Source organism: Bufo gargarizans, chromosome 11 (assembly GCF_014858855.1).
Source record: "Bufo gargarizans isolate SCDJY-AF-19 chromosome 11, ASM1485885v1, whole genome shotgun sequence".
Taxonomy (NCBI): Eukaryota; Metazoa; Chordata; class Amphibia; order Anura; family Bufonidae; genus Bufo; species Bufo gargarizans.
This window is the reverse complement of record NC_058090.1, coordinates 7,643,270-7,659,218: the sequence shown is the minus strand read 5'-3', so window position 1 is coordinate 7,659,218 and position 15,949 is coordinate 7,643,270. Positions and strand designations below refer to the sequence as shown.

Sequence of the window (15,949 nt, the reverse complement as noted above, 5' to 3'; positions counted from 1 at the left end):
GTGCCTAGGAACCCCCTTCCAGTGCCCAGCCCGCCTTCCATCAGAGCCCAAGCGCGCCTCTTCAGGGCTGAACTACCCGCCCACACAACCACTCTCACAAAAATTATTTTCTGACCTGTTAGAAAGGTACGTGACTTAATCTGCAGTGAAGGAAATCTTACTAGAATTTGTGAGTTATAACCTCAGTCCTGATCCTCAGCTGTATCATGTGACCAACACTCTGATCTCCAAATGACACAGGACAGGAAGTCAGTTCCTTCTCTATTTATTCCTATGAGACTAACATTGAGGCTCCCATAGGAATACATAGAGAAACAGATTTCCTGTCCACACAAGATGCTGTGTTATCTGGAGAGTCTGATTGCTGGTCACATGACACAGCTGAGGATCAGAAAGGAGGTTATAACTCACAAATACAGTCACTGGTAAGATTACCTTCACTACAGTTTACATCATGCACATTTGTAAGAGGTCAAAGAATAAAAACTTTTGCGGGTGTGCTTCTTTTAAAAAAAAAAAAGGGTCCTGTAGAGTGCTGGACTCTCATGAAAACCCAACGGTTTGCAATAGATTTTCACACTTTCCTACTTGTTCATGTGACTTCTCAGGTGTTTTTAAGGGGGTCTTTGTAGCAGGCTATGAAGAAGGTATACTGCCAAAATGCGTAAGACATTTTTGTATTGTTCCTTTTATTTACTTCACTCAATGCTTGAAGCCTGTATTCCGTACAGTGCACTACAGACCCAGTCATCATCTGTAGTGTCTACGCTGCGTTGATAAACTGCAGAGAATCTGAAAGCCCTGCCATGTTATCGGATCACTTCTACTTGAAAAGAGAGGGTTTCCTTAGTAAGATTGCCTTAGGACATTTCTAGTTGGAGAATTCTGTAATATATTGTTCCAAAACACCTCTTTATTTTAAATGGGGTTTCCACTATCACTGCATCTGGCAGAGCGGCCCCTGGGTTCTTCACTGGAAATGGCCTGTACAAGGGCTTCGATAGTGTATAAAAAAGATAGGCGTCTGGGGTAAATAGTGATGGATAATTCCTTTATAAACACAGAGTTTGAGATCTTCACAACAGTGGATTTTCCATGTGGGTTCTCTTTTTCTGCTGTTTAAATAACCAGTCTTTTATTCTTCAGGACACGTTGATTGTTTGGTCAGAGGCTGAAAACTACGACTTGGCTTTGAGTTTTCAGGAAAAAGCTGGATGTGATGAGATTTGGGAGAAAATATGTCAGGTACGTAATGAGACTATGTGTAGATCTCGAGTATCCTTCTTATTTAAAGGTATTTCATCACCATGAAAATGCTAATTAATCTTCAATCAGCATGTACTAAAGCAGGAGGAGCTGACGAGACTGATATATACGGTATTTTCTGGTGAAAGATTCAGTATAAACATTCCTGCTGTTGTAGAAATATTAATAGTTGAAATCCGCTCATATCAAACTTTGTGTAAGGACAGGCAAATCTCTCAACCGCTGTCAGTCAGACACAGGTGTTACCATTTTGAGTTCTGAGCAACTGCCCCTCCTCCACAGTCTGCTCACCTTTTATTGTTTACTCACAAAAGGTGTAACAATAGAAAAGGGGCTGGCCCATCACCCGACCACTTACTTCATGTAACAAGGATGCAGTTAGTGATTGTAACGGATCTCCTAGCACCCCTACCAGGTACCTCCGTTGATGGATGCTCCCAGTGCTTCCCGAGGCTCCAAGCACTCCGCTCTACATCAAAACCACCACAGGAGCCAGGAACATTAGAAGTAATAGCCAGGAGAGTATACACGTATAGCAATCCCCACACACATGAGACGAGGCTCTATGTTGAATTTAAAACAGCAACAACAAAATACAATTACCAATAACACAAAGGCTACAACCCACATAGAATCCTCCCCTCTGCCTGTGATATAATCATGGTACACCATGGTTAACATAATCATCACAGGCAGGAGAATACACAATGTCCTCTGTCCTGGAGACAACAGAGTTGTAATTCAATTATCTCTCAGGACAGAGGGCAATCGCCAATACACACAGAGAGACAATGGAACAGACCTCACTACTCAACGTATACAATGTCCCACCCTTTACAATAGACATAGACATTTAATATCGAAACATAGCACAAATTAGTTGTAAAAGTCTCTTGGGCCTGGCTGTACTCATGGCTTTTCTGTCCAAAACTGTTCCACAGATTTAAGCTGTGCGGCCGGTCTGTCTTCTCCTTCAAAGTTAGTATGGGCCATTATCCTGGGGCAAGAGCCTGGCAACCAGGCCCCTCCAAAACCCAGTGGTGAGGTTGGTTTCGCCAAATGAAATGACATGCAGGAAGTGATGAAATAGGAAGACAAGACAACATCATTTAGAATAACATAGCCAGCTAACAAACACATGTATCCTATAACCACTGGCGTTAACTTTATCCAGCCTTGCTCAGTGATCAATGCCAGATAAAGTTACTATGATCCTCATGCATGACAACGTCATTATCTCCAGCGGCTGATCAGGTGCACTAGAGACAACAAACGCACGTTCCTTTCATATATTGTTCTCTTAACAAATGCATCCACGCCAAGCCAATAAATCCACGTCTTCGCGCGGGCCCTAGCCGGCGTCCATACATCAGCCAACAAAACACTGCTCTGCTGAACACATCGGTCTTCCCCGGCCCACAGCCCAGTGCTTAGCACATGGACCATTCGCCCAGCAGCTGTGACAGGACATACACAGGAAGATATCCACTCCAATGGTTTACCCTGACACTGAGAGACATGATGACAATACACAATATATTAGAAACGCATCCTAATAAAATTTCCACAACACTGCTCATTCTGGGCTTGGCAGTCCTATCAGTGACTGTACATACAGAGGTAGCTATCAATCATTGATAGGTCCTCCTCCTCGACTTCCAAGCCCAGAATGAGCTGGAACCTAAATGAATGAAATACAACTTATACAGAATCTTTCCCCCCAAAAAACTATACATCAGTCTGCTCAGCTCTATAACCTGCTGCCTTCAACTCCGTCACCATGTTAAACATGACAGGTTCCCTTTAAGTAATTCTAGGGTGGCAACATCTTTATATTTTGGAGGGGCTTGTGCAATTCAAATATATATATTTATTTTTTTATAAAGACAGGGAGCCTATTATTATAATATTAATTAAAAAAAAAAAAGTTATTCTTACTGCTATGCATACCCTCGGTTCCAGCGTTTCCGATCTTCTGTCTTCCCTGTTGATCTTTGTTTTCCTGACTGCTGTGATGATGTTCCCGTATACTCCACATGGCCGCTGTGGCTAGTTACAGGCCTTAGCGGTCTTGTGCCCTAAACTAGAGTTGAGCGAACACCTGGATGTTCGGGTTCGAGAAGTTCGGCCGAACATCCCGGAAATGTTCGGGTTCGGGATCCGAACCCGATCCGAACTTCGTCCCGAACCCGAACCCCATTGAAGTCAATGGGGACCCGAACTTTTCGGCACTAAAAAGGCTGTAAAACAGCCCAGGAAAGAGCTAGAGGGCTGCAAAAGGCAGCAACATGTAGGTAAATCCCCTGCAAACAAATGTGGATAGGGAAATGAATTAAAATAAAAATTAAATAAATAAAAATTAACCAAAATCAATTGGAGAGAGGTTCCATAGCAGAGAATCTGGCTTCCCGTCACCCACCACTGGAACAGTCCATTCTCAGATATTTAGGCCCCGGCACCCAGGCAGAGGAGAGAGGTCCCGTAACAGAGAATCTGGCTTCATGTCAGCAGAGAATTAGTCTGCATGTCATAGCAGAGAATGAGGCTTCACGTCAGCCACCACTGCAACAGTCCATTGGCATATATTTAGGCCCAGCACCCAGGCAGAGGAGAGAGGTCCCGTAACAGACAATCTGGCTTCATGTCAGCAGAGAATCAGTCTGCATGTCATAGCAGAGAATCAGGCTTCACATCACCCACCACTGCAACAGTCCATTGTCATAAATTTAGGCCCAGCACTAGTGTTGAGCGGCATGTCCCATATTCGAATTCGCGAAATTTTGTGAATATTCGAAAGAATATTCGTAAAATATTCGCGATTATTCAAATTCGTTATTATTTCGCATATGCGATAATTCGAATTTTCGCATCGCATAATACATATGCTATGCAAAATTCACATGTGCGCTAATGAAATCGCCTTACGAAGATTCGCAACTCAATTCAATCACTAATGTATGAATGCAATGCCCTTTGCCTCTGTTCTGGGACAAGTGTAGATATTCGCATGTGCGCTAATAAAATCGCCTTACGAAGATTCGCACCTCAATCACTTTCTAGGGAATGTGAGACTTTTGGGAATCAATCGAGATACAGTGGGGGGTGATGACAGTAGTTGACAGAGTACAGATCAATGTAATCTGTAAGGTGGAAAGTAAAATAAAAAATACGAATTTTCGTTAATCGAATTTTACGAAGTTCTACGTATTCGCGAATATGGTGCTATACTATATGAATGCACAGGCCTTTGCCTCTCTGTTCTGGGGACAAGTGTAGATATTTGCATTTGCGTTAATAAAATCGCCTTACGAAGATTCGCAGCTCAATTCAATCACTAATGTATGAATGCAAAGCCCTTTGCCTCTGTTCTGGGACAAGTGTAGATATTCGCATGTGCGCTAATAAAATCGCCTTACGAAGATTCGCAACTCAATTCACTAATGTATGAATGCAAAGCCCTTTGCCTCTGTTCTGGGACGTGCCGATATTCGCATGTGCGCTAATAAAATCGCCTTACGAAGATTCGCGCCTCAATCACTTTCTAGGCAATGTGAGTAAGATCTGAGCTGTTGGACCTTTGGGAAACAATCAATTATATGTGTACTGTGATTTTGTGGGGGGGGGGAAAAAAACAAAAAACGAATATTCGTTTTTACGAATATATAGCACTATATTCGAAATATTCGCGAAATCGCGAAGTTGCGATATTCGCGAAAAAAATTTGCTTTTCGAATATTCGCGCTCAACACTACCCAGCACCCAGGCAGAGGAGAGAGGTCCCGTAACAGACAATCTGGCTTCATGTCAGCAGAAAATCAGTCTGCATGTCATAGCAGAGAATGAGGCTTCACGTCAGCCACCACTGCAACAGTCCATTGGCATATATTTAGGCCCAGCACCCAGGCAGAGGAGGGAGGTCCCGTAACAGAGAATCTGTCTTCATGTCAGCAGAGAATTAGTCTGCATGTCATAGCAGAGAATGAGGCTTCACGTCAGCCACCACTGCAACAGTCCATTGGCATATATTTAGGCCCAGCACACACACAGGCAGAGGAGAGGTCCCGTAACAGAGAATCTGGCTTCATGTCAGCAGAGAATCAGTCTACATGTCATAGCAGAGAATGAGGCTTCACGTCAGCCACCACTGCAACAGTCCATTGGCATATATTTAGGCCCAGCACACACACAGGCAGAGGAGAGAGGTCCCGTGACAGAGGATCTGGCTTCATGTCAGCAGAGAATCAGTCTGCATGTCATAGCAGAGAATCAGGCTTCACGTCAGCCACCACTGCAACAGTCCATTGTCATAAATTTAGGCCCAGCACCCAGGCAGAGGAGAGAGGTCCCGTAACAGAGAATCTGGCTTCATGTCAGCAGAGAATCAGTCTTCATATCATAGCAGAGAATCAGGCTTCACGTCACCCACCACTGTAAGAGTCAATTTTCATAAATTTAGGCCCAGAACCCAGGCAGAGGAGAAAGGTCCCGTAACAGACAATCTGGCTTCATGTCAGCAGAGAATCAGTCTTCATATCATAGCAGAGAATCAGGCTTCACGTCACCCACCACTGTAAGAGTCAATTTTCATAAATTTAGGCCCAGAACCCAGGCAGAGGAGAAAGGTCCCGTAACAGACAATCTGGCTTCATGTCAGCAGAGAATCAGTCTTCATATCATAGCAGAGAATCAGGCTTCACGTCACCCACCACTGCAACAGTCCATTGGCATATATTTAGGCCTAGCACACAGGCAGAGCAGAGAGGTCCCGTAACAGACAATCTGGCTTCATGACAGCAGAGAATCAGTCTGCATGTCATAGCAGAGAATCAGGCTTCACGTCAGCCACCACTGCAACAGTCCATTGTCATAAATTTAGGCCCAGCACCCAGGCAGAGGAGAGAGGTCCCGTAACAGAGGATCTGGCTTCATGTCAGAAGAGAATCAGTCTGCATGTCATAGCAGAGAATGAGGCTTCACGTCAGCCACCACTGCAACAGTCCATTGTCATAAATTTAGGCCCAGCACCCAGGCAGAGGAGAGAGGTCCCGTAAAAGAGGATCTGGCTTCATGTCAGCAGAGAATTAGTCTGCATGTCATAGCAGAGAATCAGGCTTCATGTCAGCCACCACTGCAACAGTCCATTGGCATATATTTAGGCCTAGCACACAGGCAGAGCAGAGAGGTCCCGTAACAGACAATCTGGCTTCATGACAGCAGAGAATCAGTCTGCATGTCATAGCAGAGAATGAGGCTTCACGTCAGCCACCACTGCAACAGTCCATTGTCATAAATTTAGGCCCAGCACCCAGGCAGAGGAGAGAGGTCCCGTAACAGACAATCTGGCTTCATGTCAGCAGAGAATTAGTCTGCATGTCATAGCAGAGAATCAGGCTTCATGTCAGCCACCACTGCAACAGTCCATTGGCATATATTTAGGCCTAGCACACAGGCAGAGGAGAGGTTCATTCAACTTTGGGTAGCATCGCAATATAATGGTAAAATGAAAATAAAAATAGGATTGAATGAGGAAGTGCCCTGGAGTCCAATAATATATGGTTATGGGGAGGTAGTTAATGTCTAATCTGGACAAGGGACGGACAGGTCCTGTGGGATCCATGCCTGGTTCATTTTTATGAACGTCAGCTTGTCCACATTGGCTGTAGACAGGCGGCTGCGTTTGTCTGTAATGACGCCCCCTGCCGTGCTGAATACACGTTCAGACAAAACGCTGGCTGCCGGGCAGGCCAGCACCTCCAAGGCATAAAAGGCTAGCTCTGGCCACGTGGACAATTTAGAGACCCAGAAGTTGAATGGGGCCGAACCATCAGTCAGTACGTGGAGGGGTGTGCACACGTACTGTTCCACCATGTTAGTGAAATGTTGCCTCCTGCTAACACGTTGCGTATCAGGTGGTGGTGCAGTTAGCTGTGGCGTGTTGACAAAAGTTTTCCACATCTCTGCCATGCTAACCCTGCCCTCAGAGGAGCTGGCCGTGACACAGCTGCCTTGGCGACCTCTTGCTCCTCCTCTGCCTTGGCCTTGGGCTTCCACTTGTTCCCCTGTGACATTTGGGAATGCTCTCAGTAGCGCGTCTACCAACGTGCGCTTGTACTCGCGCATCTTCCTATCACGCTCCAGTGCAGGAAGTAAGGTGGGCACATTGTCTTTGTAGCGTGGATCCAGCAGGGTGGCAACCCAGTAGTCCGCACAGGTTAAAATGTGGGCAACTCTGCTGTCGTTGCGCAGGCACTGCAGCATGTAGTCGCTCATGTGTGCCAGGCTGCCCAGGGATAAGGACAAGCTGTCCTCTGTGGGAGGCGTATCGTCATCGTCCTGCCTTTCCCCCCAGCCACGCACCAGTGATGGACCCGAGCTGCGTTGGGTGCCACCCCGCTGTGACCATGCTTCATCCTCATCCTCCTCCACCTCCTCCTCATCCTCGTCCTCCTCGTCCTCCAGTAGTGGGCCCTGGCTGGCCACATTTGTACCTGGCCTCTGCTGTTGCCAAAAACCTCCCTCTGAGTCACTTCGAAGAGACTGGCCTGAAAGTGCTAAAAATGACCCCTCTTCCTCCTCCTCCTCCTCCTCCTCCTGGGCCACCTCCTCTTCCATCATCGCCCTAAGTGTTTTCTCAAGGAGACATAGAAGTGGTATTGTAACGCTGATAACGGTGTCATCGCCACTGGCCATGTTGGTGGAGTACTCGAAACAGCGCAACAGGGCACACAGGTCTCGCATGGAGGCCCAGTCATTGGTGGTGAAGTGGTGCTGTTCTGTAGTGCGACTGACCCGTGCGTGCTGCAGCTGAAACTCCACTATGGCCTGCTGCTGCTCGCACAGTCTGTCCAGCATGTGCAAGGTGGAGTTCCACCTGGTGGGCACGTCGCATATGAGGCGGTGAGCGGGAAGGCCGAAGTTACGCTGTAGCGCAGACAGGCGAGCAGCAGCAGGATGTGAACGCCGGAAGCGCGAACAGACGGCCCGCACTTTATGCAGCAGCTCTGACATGTCGGGGTAGTTGTGTATGAACTTCTGCACCACCAAATTCAGCACATGCGCCAAGCAAGGGATGTGCGTCAAATTGGCTAGTCCCAGAGCTGCAACGAGATTTCGCCCATTATCACACACCACCAGGCCGGGCTTGAGGCTCACCGGCAGCAACCACTCGTCGGTCTGTTGTTCTATACCCCGCCACAACTCCTGTGCGGTGTGGGGCCTGTCCCCCAAACATATGAGTTTCAGAATGGCCTGCTGACGTTTACCCCGGGCTGTGCTGAAGTTGGTGGTGAAGGTGTGTGGCTGACTGGATGAGCAGGTGGAAGAAGAGGAGGAGGAAGCCGAGAAGGAGGAGGTGGCAACAGGAGGCAAAGAATGTTGCCCTGCGATCCTTGGCGGCGGAAGGACGTGCGCCAAACAGCTCTCCGCCTGGGGCCCAGCTGCCACTACATTTACCCAGTGTGCAGTTAGGGAGATATAGCGTCCCTGGCCGTGCTTACTGGTCCACGTATCTGTGGTTAGGTGGACCTTGCCACAGATGGCGTTGCGCAGTGCACACTTGATTTTATCGGATACTTGGTTGTGCAGGGAAGGCACGGCTCTCTTGGAGAAGTAGTGCCGGCTGGGAACAACATACTGTGGGACAGCAAGCGACATGAGCTGTTTGAAGCTGTCTGTGTCCACCAGCCTAAATGACAGCATTTCATAGGCCAGTAGTTTAGAAATGCTGGCATTCAGGGCCAGGGATCGAGGGTGGCTAGGTGGGAATTTACGCTTTCTATCAAATGTTTGTGAGATGGAGAGCTGAACGCTGGCGTGTGACATGGTTGAGACGCTTGGTGACGGAGGTGGTGGTGGTGGTGTTGGTGGTACATCCCCTGTTTGCTGGGCGGCAGGTGCCAACGTTCCTCCAGAGGCGGAGGAAGAGGCCGAGGCGGCAGCAGCAGAATAGGCCGAGGCGGCAGCAGCAGAAGAGGTAGCAGGGGGAGCCTGAGTGACTTCCTTGGTTTTAAGGTGTTTACTCCACTGCAGTTCATGCTTTGCATGCAGGTGCCTGGTCATGCAGGTTGTGCTCAGGTTCAGAACGTTAATGCATCGCTTCAGGCTCTGATGGCACAGCGTGCAAACCACTCGGGTCTTGTCGTCAGCACATTGTTTGAAGAAGTGCCATGCCAGGGAACTCCTTGAAGCTGCCTTTGGGGTGCTCGGTCCCAGATGGCGGCGGTCAGTAGCAGGCGGAGTCTCTTGGCGGCGGGTGTTCTGCTTTTGCCCACTGCTCCCTCTTTTGCTACGCTGTTGGCTCGGTCTCACCACTGCCTCTTCCTCCGAACTGTGAAAGTCAGTGGCACGACCTTCATTCCATGTGGGGTCTAGGACCTCATCGTCCCCTGCATCGTCTTCCACCCAGTCTTGATCCCTGACCTCCTGTTCAGTCTGCACACTGCAGAAAGACGCAGCAGTTGGCACCTGTGTTTCGTCATCATCAGAGACATGCTGAGGTGGTATTCCCATGTCCTCATCATCAGGAAACATAAGTGGTTGTGCGTCAGTGCATTCTATGTCTTTCACCGCTGGGGAAGGGCTAGGTGGATGCCCTTGGGAAACCCTGCCAGCGGAGTCTTCAAACAGCATAAGAGACTGCTGCATAACTTGAGGCTGAGACAGTTTCCCTGGTATGCATGGGGGTGATGTGACAGACTGATGGGGTTGGTTTTCAGGCGCCATCTGTGCGCTTTCTGCAGAAGACTGGGTGGGAGATAATGTGAACGTGCTGGATCCACTGTCGGCCACCCAATTGACTAATGCCTGTACCTGCTCAGGCCTTACCATCCTTAGAACGGCATTGGGCCCCACCATATATCGCTGTAAATTCTGGCGGCTACTGGGACCTGAGGTAGTTGGTACACTAGGACGTGTGGATGTGGCAGAACGGCCACGTCCTCTCCCAGCACCAGAGGGTCCACTAACACCACCACGACCATGTCCACGTCCGCGTCCCTTACTAGATGTTTTTCTCATTGTTATGGTTCACCACAACAACAAATATATTATTTGGCCCAATGTATTGTATTCAAATTCAGCGGGATATAAATTTGAGGCCTAGTATTTAGGCGCTGGGTGACCGGTATGGATTTAGTGACAGAATTAGACTTGGAAATGCACAGAAGCGTGTGTGTGAAGTTATTCTGAATGACCCTATGTGCACCTTCAATATGATCTACCCTTTTTGGGATAGATTTCAAATAGCTCTGATATAGCAGAAACGACTAAATTATGAAATTGCTAAATTGGGAATTGTATTTCAACCCAGAACAAAAAATGTGCTTTGACGGACACTAAATAACTTTCCCAGCCACAACAGGACAGCGGTAACGAGAGATTTAGCGGGATATAAATTTGAGGCCTAGTATTTAGGCGCTGGGTGACAGGTATGGGTTTAGTGACAGAATTAGATTTGGAAATGCACAGTAGCGGGTGTGTGAAGTTATTCTGAATGACCCTATGTGCACCTTGAATATTATATACCCTTTTAGGGATAGATTTCAAATAGCTCTGATATAGCAGAAACCACTAAATTATGAAATTGCTAAATTGGGAATTGTATTTCAACCCAGAACAAGAAATGTGCTTGAACGGACACTAAATAACTCGCCCAGCTACAGCACTAAGGACAGATTTAGCGGGATATAAATTTGAGGCCTAGTATTTAGGCGCTGGGTGACAGGTATGGGTTTAGTGCCAGAATTAGACTTGGAAATACACAGTAGCGGGTGTGTGTGAAGTTATTCTGAATGACCCAATGTGCACCTTGAATATTATATACCCTTTTAGGGATAGATTTCAAATAGCTCTGATATAGCAGAAACCACTAAATTATGAAATTGCTAAATTGGGAATTGTATTTCAACCCAGAACAAGAAATGTGCTTGAACGGACACTAAATAACTCGCCCAGCTACAGCACTAAGGACAGATTTAGCGGGATATAAATTTGAGGCCTAGTATTTAGGCGCTGGGTGACAGGTATGGGTTTAGTGCCAGAATTAGACTTGGAAATACACAGTAGCGGGTGTGTGTGAAGTTATTCTGAATGACCCAATGTGCACCTTGAATATTATATACCCTTTTAGGGATAGATTTCAAATAGCTCTGATATAGCAGAAACCACTAAATTATGAAATTGCTAAATTGGGAATTGTATTTCAACCCAGAACAAGAAATGTGCTTGAACGGACACTAAATAACTCGCCCAGCTACAGCACTAAGGACAGATTTAGCGGGATATAAATTTGAGGCCTAGTATTTAGGCGCTGGGTGACAGGTATGGGTTTAGTGCCAGAATTAGACTTGGAAATACACAGTAGCGGGTGTGTGTGAAGTTATTCTGAATGACCCAATGTGCACCTTGAATATTATATACCCTTTTAGGGATAGATTTCAAATAGCTCTGATATAGCAGAAACCACTAAATTATGAAATTGCTAAATTGGGAATTGTATTTCAACCCAGAACAAGAAATGTGCTTGAACGGACACTAAATAACTCGCCCAGCTACAGCACTAGGGACAGATTTAGCTGGATATAAATTTGAGGCCTAGTATTTAGGCGCTGGGTGACAGGTATGGGTTTAGTGCCAGAATTAGACTTGGAAATACACAGTAGCGGGTGTGTGTGAAGTTATTCTGAATGACCCAATGTGCACCTTGAATATTATATACCCTTTTAGGGATAGATTTCAAATAGCTCTGATATAGCAGAAACCACTAAATTATGAAATTGCTAAATTGGGAATTGTATTTCAACCCAGAACAAGAAATGTGCTTGAACGGACACTAAATAACTCGCCCAGCTACAGCACTAAGGACAGATTTAGCGGGATATAAATTTGAGGCCTAGTATTTAGGCGCTGGGTGACCGGTATGGATTTAGTGACAGAATTAGACTGGGATATGGCCAAAAAATAAACAGACTATTGCTGGTTAAATGCACTTGGTGTGACAGCTTCACCCTGATGTAGGCTTTAGCCAAAAAACAACCACACCATTGAGGGTTAAATGCACTTGGTGACAGGCGCAGCTTGCCCCTGATTTAGTATATGGCCAAAAAATGAACAGACTATTGCTGGTTAAATGCACTTGGTGTGACAGCTTCACCCTGATGTAGGCTTTAGCCAAAAAACAACCACACCATTGAGGGTTAAATGCACTTGGTGACAGGCGCAGCTTGCCCCTGATTTTGTATATGGCCAAAAAATGAACAGACTATTGCTGGTTAAATGCACTTGGTGTGACAGCTTCACCCTGATGTAGGCTTTAGCCAAAAAAACAACCACACCATTGAGGGTTAAATGCACTTGGTCGCAGCTTGTGCTGGCGCACCACAAGACACAAAATGGCCGCCGATCACCCCAGAAAAATGTGACTGACAAACGGTCTGGGCAGCCTAAAAACAGTGAGCAATTGAGGATCAGCAGCTCAATGATCCACAGCTGCAGATCGATCAGTTAATCAAGTCCTTTGGAGGAGTTAATCTGCCTAATCTCGCCCTACTGTCGCAGCCGCAACCTCTCCCTACGCTAATCAGAGCAGAGTGACGGGCGGCGCTATGTGACTCCAGCTTAAATAGAGGCTGGGTCACATGGTGCTCTGGCCAATCACAGCCATGCCAATAGTAGGCATGGCTGTGATGGCCTCTTGGGGCAAGTAGTATGACGCTTGTTGATTGGCTGCTTTGCAGCCTTTCAAAAAGCGCCAAGAAAGCGTCACAAAAGCGCGAAGAAAGCGACGAACACCGAACCCGAACCCGGACTTTTACGAAAATGTCCGGGTTCGGGTCCGTGTCACGGACACCCCAAAATTCGGTACGAACCCGAACTATACAGTTCGAGTTCGCTCATCCCTACCCTAAACCTCTGAGGCTACTTTGACTCTAGCGTTTTAGTTTTCCGGTATTGAGATCTGTCAAATGCTTCAGTTTTGTCTCCATTCATTGTCAATGGGGACTAAACAGAACGAAAATGCTCCAAAATGCATTCCCGCCTCCTGTATATGAATAAATGAGAGATTTAACTTCATTGGTGGCGCAGTGCGCCCCCCCCCCTCCCCAAGCCCCCCAGTATTAATCATTGGTGGCGCAGTGCGCCCCCCCTCCCCCCCCCCGTATAAATCATTGGTGGCGCAGTGCGCCCCACACCCCCACATTAAAAACATTGGTGGCGCAGTGCGCCCCCCCCCCACCCAAGCCCCCCAGTATTAATCATTGGTGGCAGTGGCCACAGGATCCCCTCTCCCCTGCTCCTCCGATCGGAGCCCCAGCAGTGTAATCCTGGGGCTCCGATCGGTTACCATGGCAGCCAGGACGCTATTGAAGCCCTGGCTGCCATGATAAGCTCCATGCTGTGTGCACAGAGCAGCAGGGACAGTGTGAGCTCCTATTCACTCTGATGGAGATCTATCAGGGTGAATAGGACAAGGGTTCTAGTCCCTAAGGGGGCTAAAAGTTAGAAAATTATAAAAAATTTAGTTAAAAAAAATAAATAAAACACCAAAATATTATGTTTTTGGTATAATTATTAAGTATAAATGAAAAAAAGATTTACAAAAAAAAAAAATATACACATTAACAATAAACATTAATTTTCAGCAGATTTGTATAGGAATTTTTTATTTTATTTTCAAAAATGAAAATTCCCATAGTATCGGTATACATTATCGGCTATCGGCCTGAAAGTTCACAAATTATCGGTATCGGCCCTAAAAAATCAATATCTGTCGATCCCTAATACCGGAGAGCAAACCGCAACATTTTGTAGTTTGCTTTCTGTCCTGGGATGTGAAGCAAGACGGATTCGGCATGGCCCCCAATGCAAGTCAATAGGGACGGATCAGTTTTCTCTGCCACAATAGAAAACTGATCCATCCTCCATTGGCTTTCAATGGTGTTCATAACGGATCTGTCTTGGCTATGTTAAAGGTAATACAACGGGATCCGTTCATAACGGCTGTAGATGGCTGTATTATCAGTAACGGAAGCGTTTTTGCTGAACCCTGGCAGATCCTTTCCTCCATGCCACTGTGAGCATGACATCTTCTTTTGGCTGCAGCGTTGGTTAGGATAGGTGCGAGTCTACGGAGGGGTTTGCTGTAGGGTTTTTTTATTTTTATATTCCCTACCTTTAAAAAAATAATAATGTGGTGTTTTGTGTAGTGCATCCAATTTAATTTAAAGTTAATTATCCTTCTAGTTTACCCCTTGTTCCAGCGTAGAACTGCGCTATTAATTTACCCCTACATATGCCCATTCACATCCATAGACTAATGGATGTGACCATGTTAGGCCTCTTTCACACTTGCGTTGACCGGATCCGGCGTGTACTCCACTTGCCGGAATTACACGCCGGATCCGGAAAAACGCAAGTGTACTGAAAGCATTTGAAGACGGATCCGTCTTCAAAATGCTTTCAGTGTTACTATGGCACCCAGGACGCTATTAAAGTCCTGGATGCCATAGTAGGAGCGGGGAGCGGCATACTTACAGTCCGCTCGGCTCCCGGGGCGCTCCAGAGTGACGTCAGAGCGCCCCATGCGCATGGATGACGTGCCATGCGATCACGTGATCCATGCGCTTGGGGCGCCCTGACGTCACTCTGGAGCGCCCCGGGAGCCGCACGGACGGTAAGTATGCTGCTCTCCCGCTCCCCGCTACACTTTACCATGGCTGCCAGGACTTTAGCGTCCCGGCAGCCATGGTAACCATTGAGAAAAAGCTAAACGTCGGATCCGGCAATGCGCCGAAACGACGTTTAGCTTAAGTCCGGATCCGGCCTTGCGGCAAGTTTTCAGGATTTTTGGCCGGAGCAAAAAGCGCAGCATGCTGCGGTATTTTCTCCGGCCAAAAAACATTCTGTTCCGGAACTGAAGACATCCTGATGCATCCTGAACGGATTTCACTCCATTCAGAATGCATTAGGATAATCCTGATCAGGATTCTTCCGGCATAGAGCCCCGATGACGGAACTCTATGCCGGAAGACAATAACGCAAGTGTGAAAGAGCCCTAAATGAACTCTGCATCAAAACCCTACCCAACATATGGATATATATGTTTATAGTTTTAGAAAACTTCATGTGCACTCCATTCCACATAATACTGTCTTGTCAATTCCCAGCGGAAATACAATGAACCTCACCCATTGTATTGAAAAAGATGGAATCTGAATGTATGAACAGGCTCTTGGTGTAGGTATTGAATGCAAGGAAGGAAATGAAATGGTTAATGGGTTTGAAAACTGACAAGTGAAGCAGATCTAGTGCTTACATAAGGCTTCAAATCTGTCAGTTTTGTTTTTCTCTTCTATCATAGAAACAGAAAAACAAAAAAAAGACGATACAAACATGGTCATGGAATTCTTATTTTCCAAATTGTACAATTATGAGTACTAGGCTTGAGCAAATCAACCTTCGGATCATAGATCTGAAGTTGATTCGTTCAAATACTTTGCGGTTGCCATACACCATTAAATTGTATTGGCTCCGTGGAGCCAAAGTTCTTCTCGCCTGAAGCTGCATGAGAATTACTACTGTATTCATATCTGCGTGTTGGAAAAACAATTCAAAATAACAATCGTAACTGGGCTTTGGTACTGAGGTACCAGAACGTACCAAAGCCCAGTTTGGATTACAGTTTCCG

At 46.5% G+C, this 15,949-nt stretch overlaps 1 protein-coding gene across 1 annotated transcript in view; it reads left to right on the top strand.

The window, feature by feature from the left end:
* Positions 1 to 15,949, top strand: part of PPP4R3A (protein phosphatase 4 regulatory subunit 3A) — a 66,425-nt gene that overhangs the window by 10,957 nt on the left and 39,519 nt on the right. Inside the window, exon 3 of the mRNA XM_044272109.1 lies at positions 1,147 to 1,245. Coding sequence (XP_044128044.1) covers positions 1,147 to 1,245 — 99 coding nt within the window. The remainder of the gene's footprint in view (positions 1 to 1,146; positions 1,246 to 15,949) is intronic.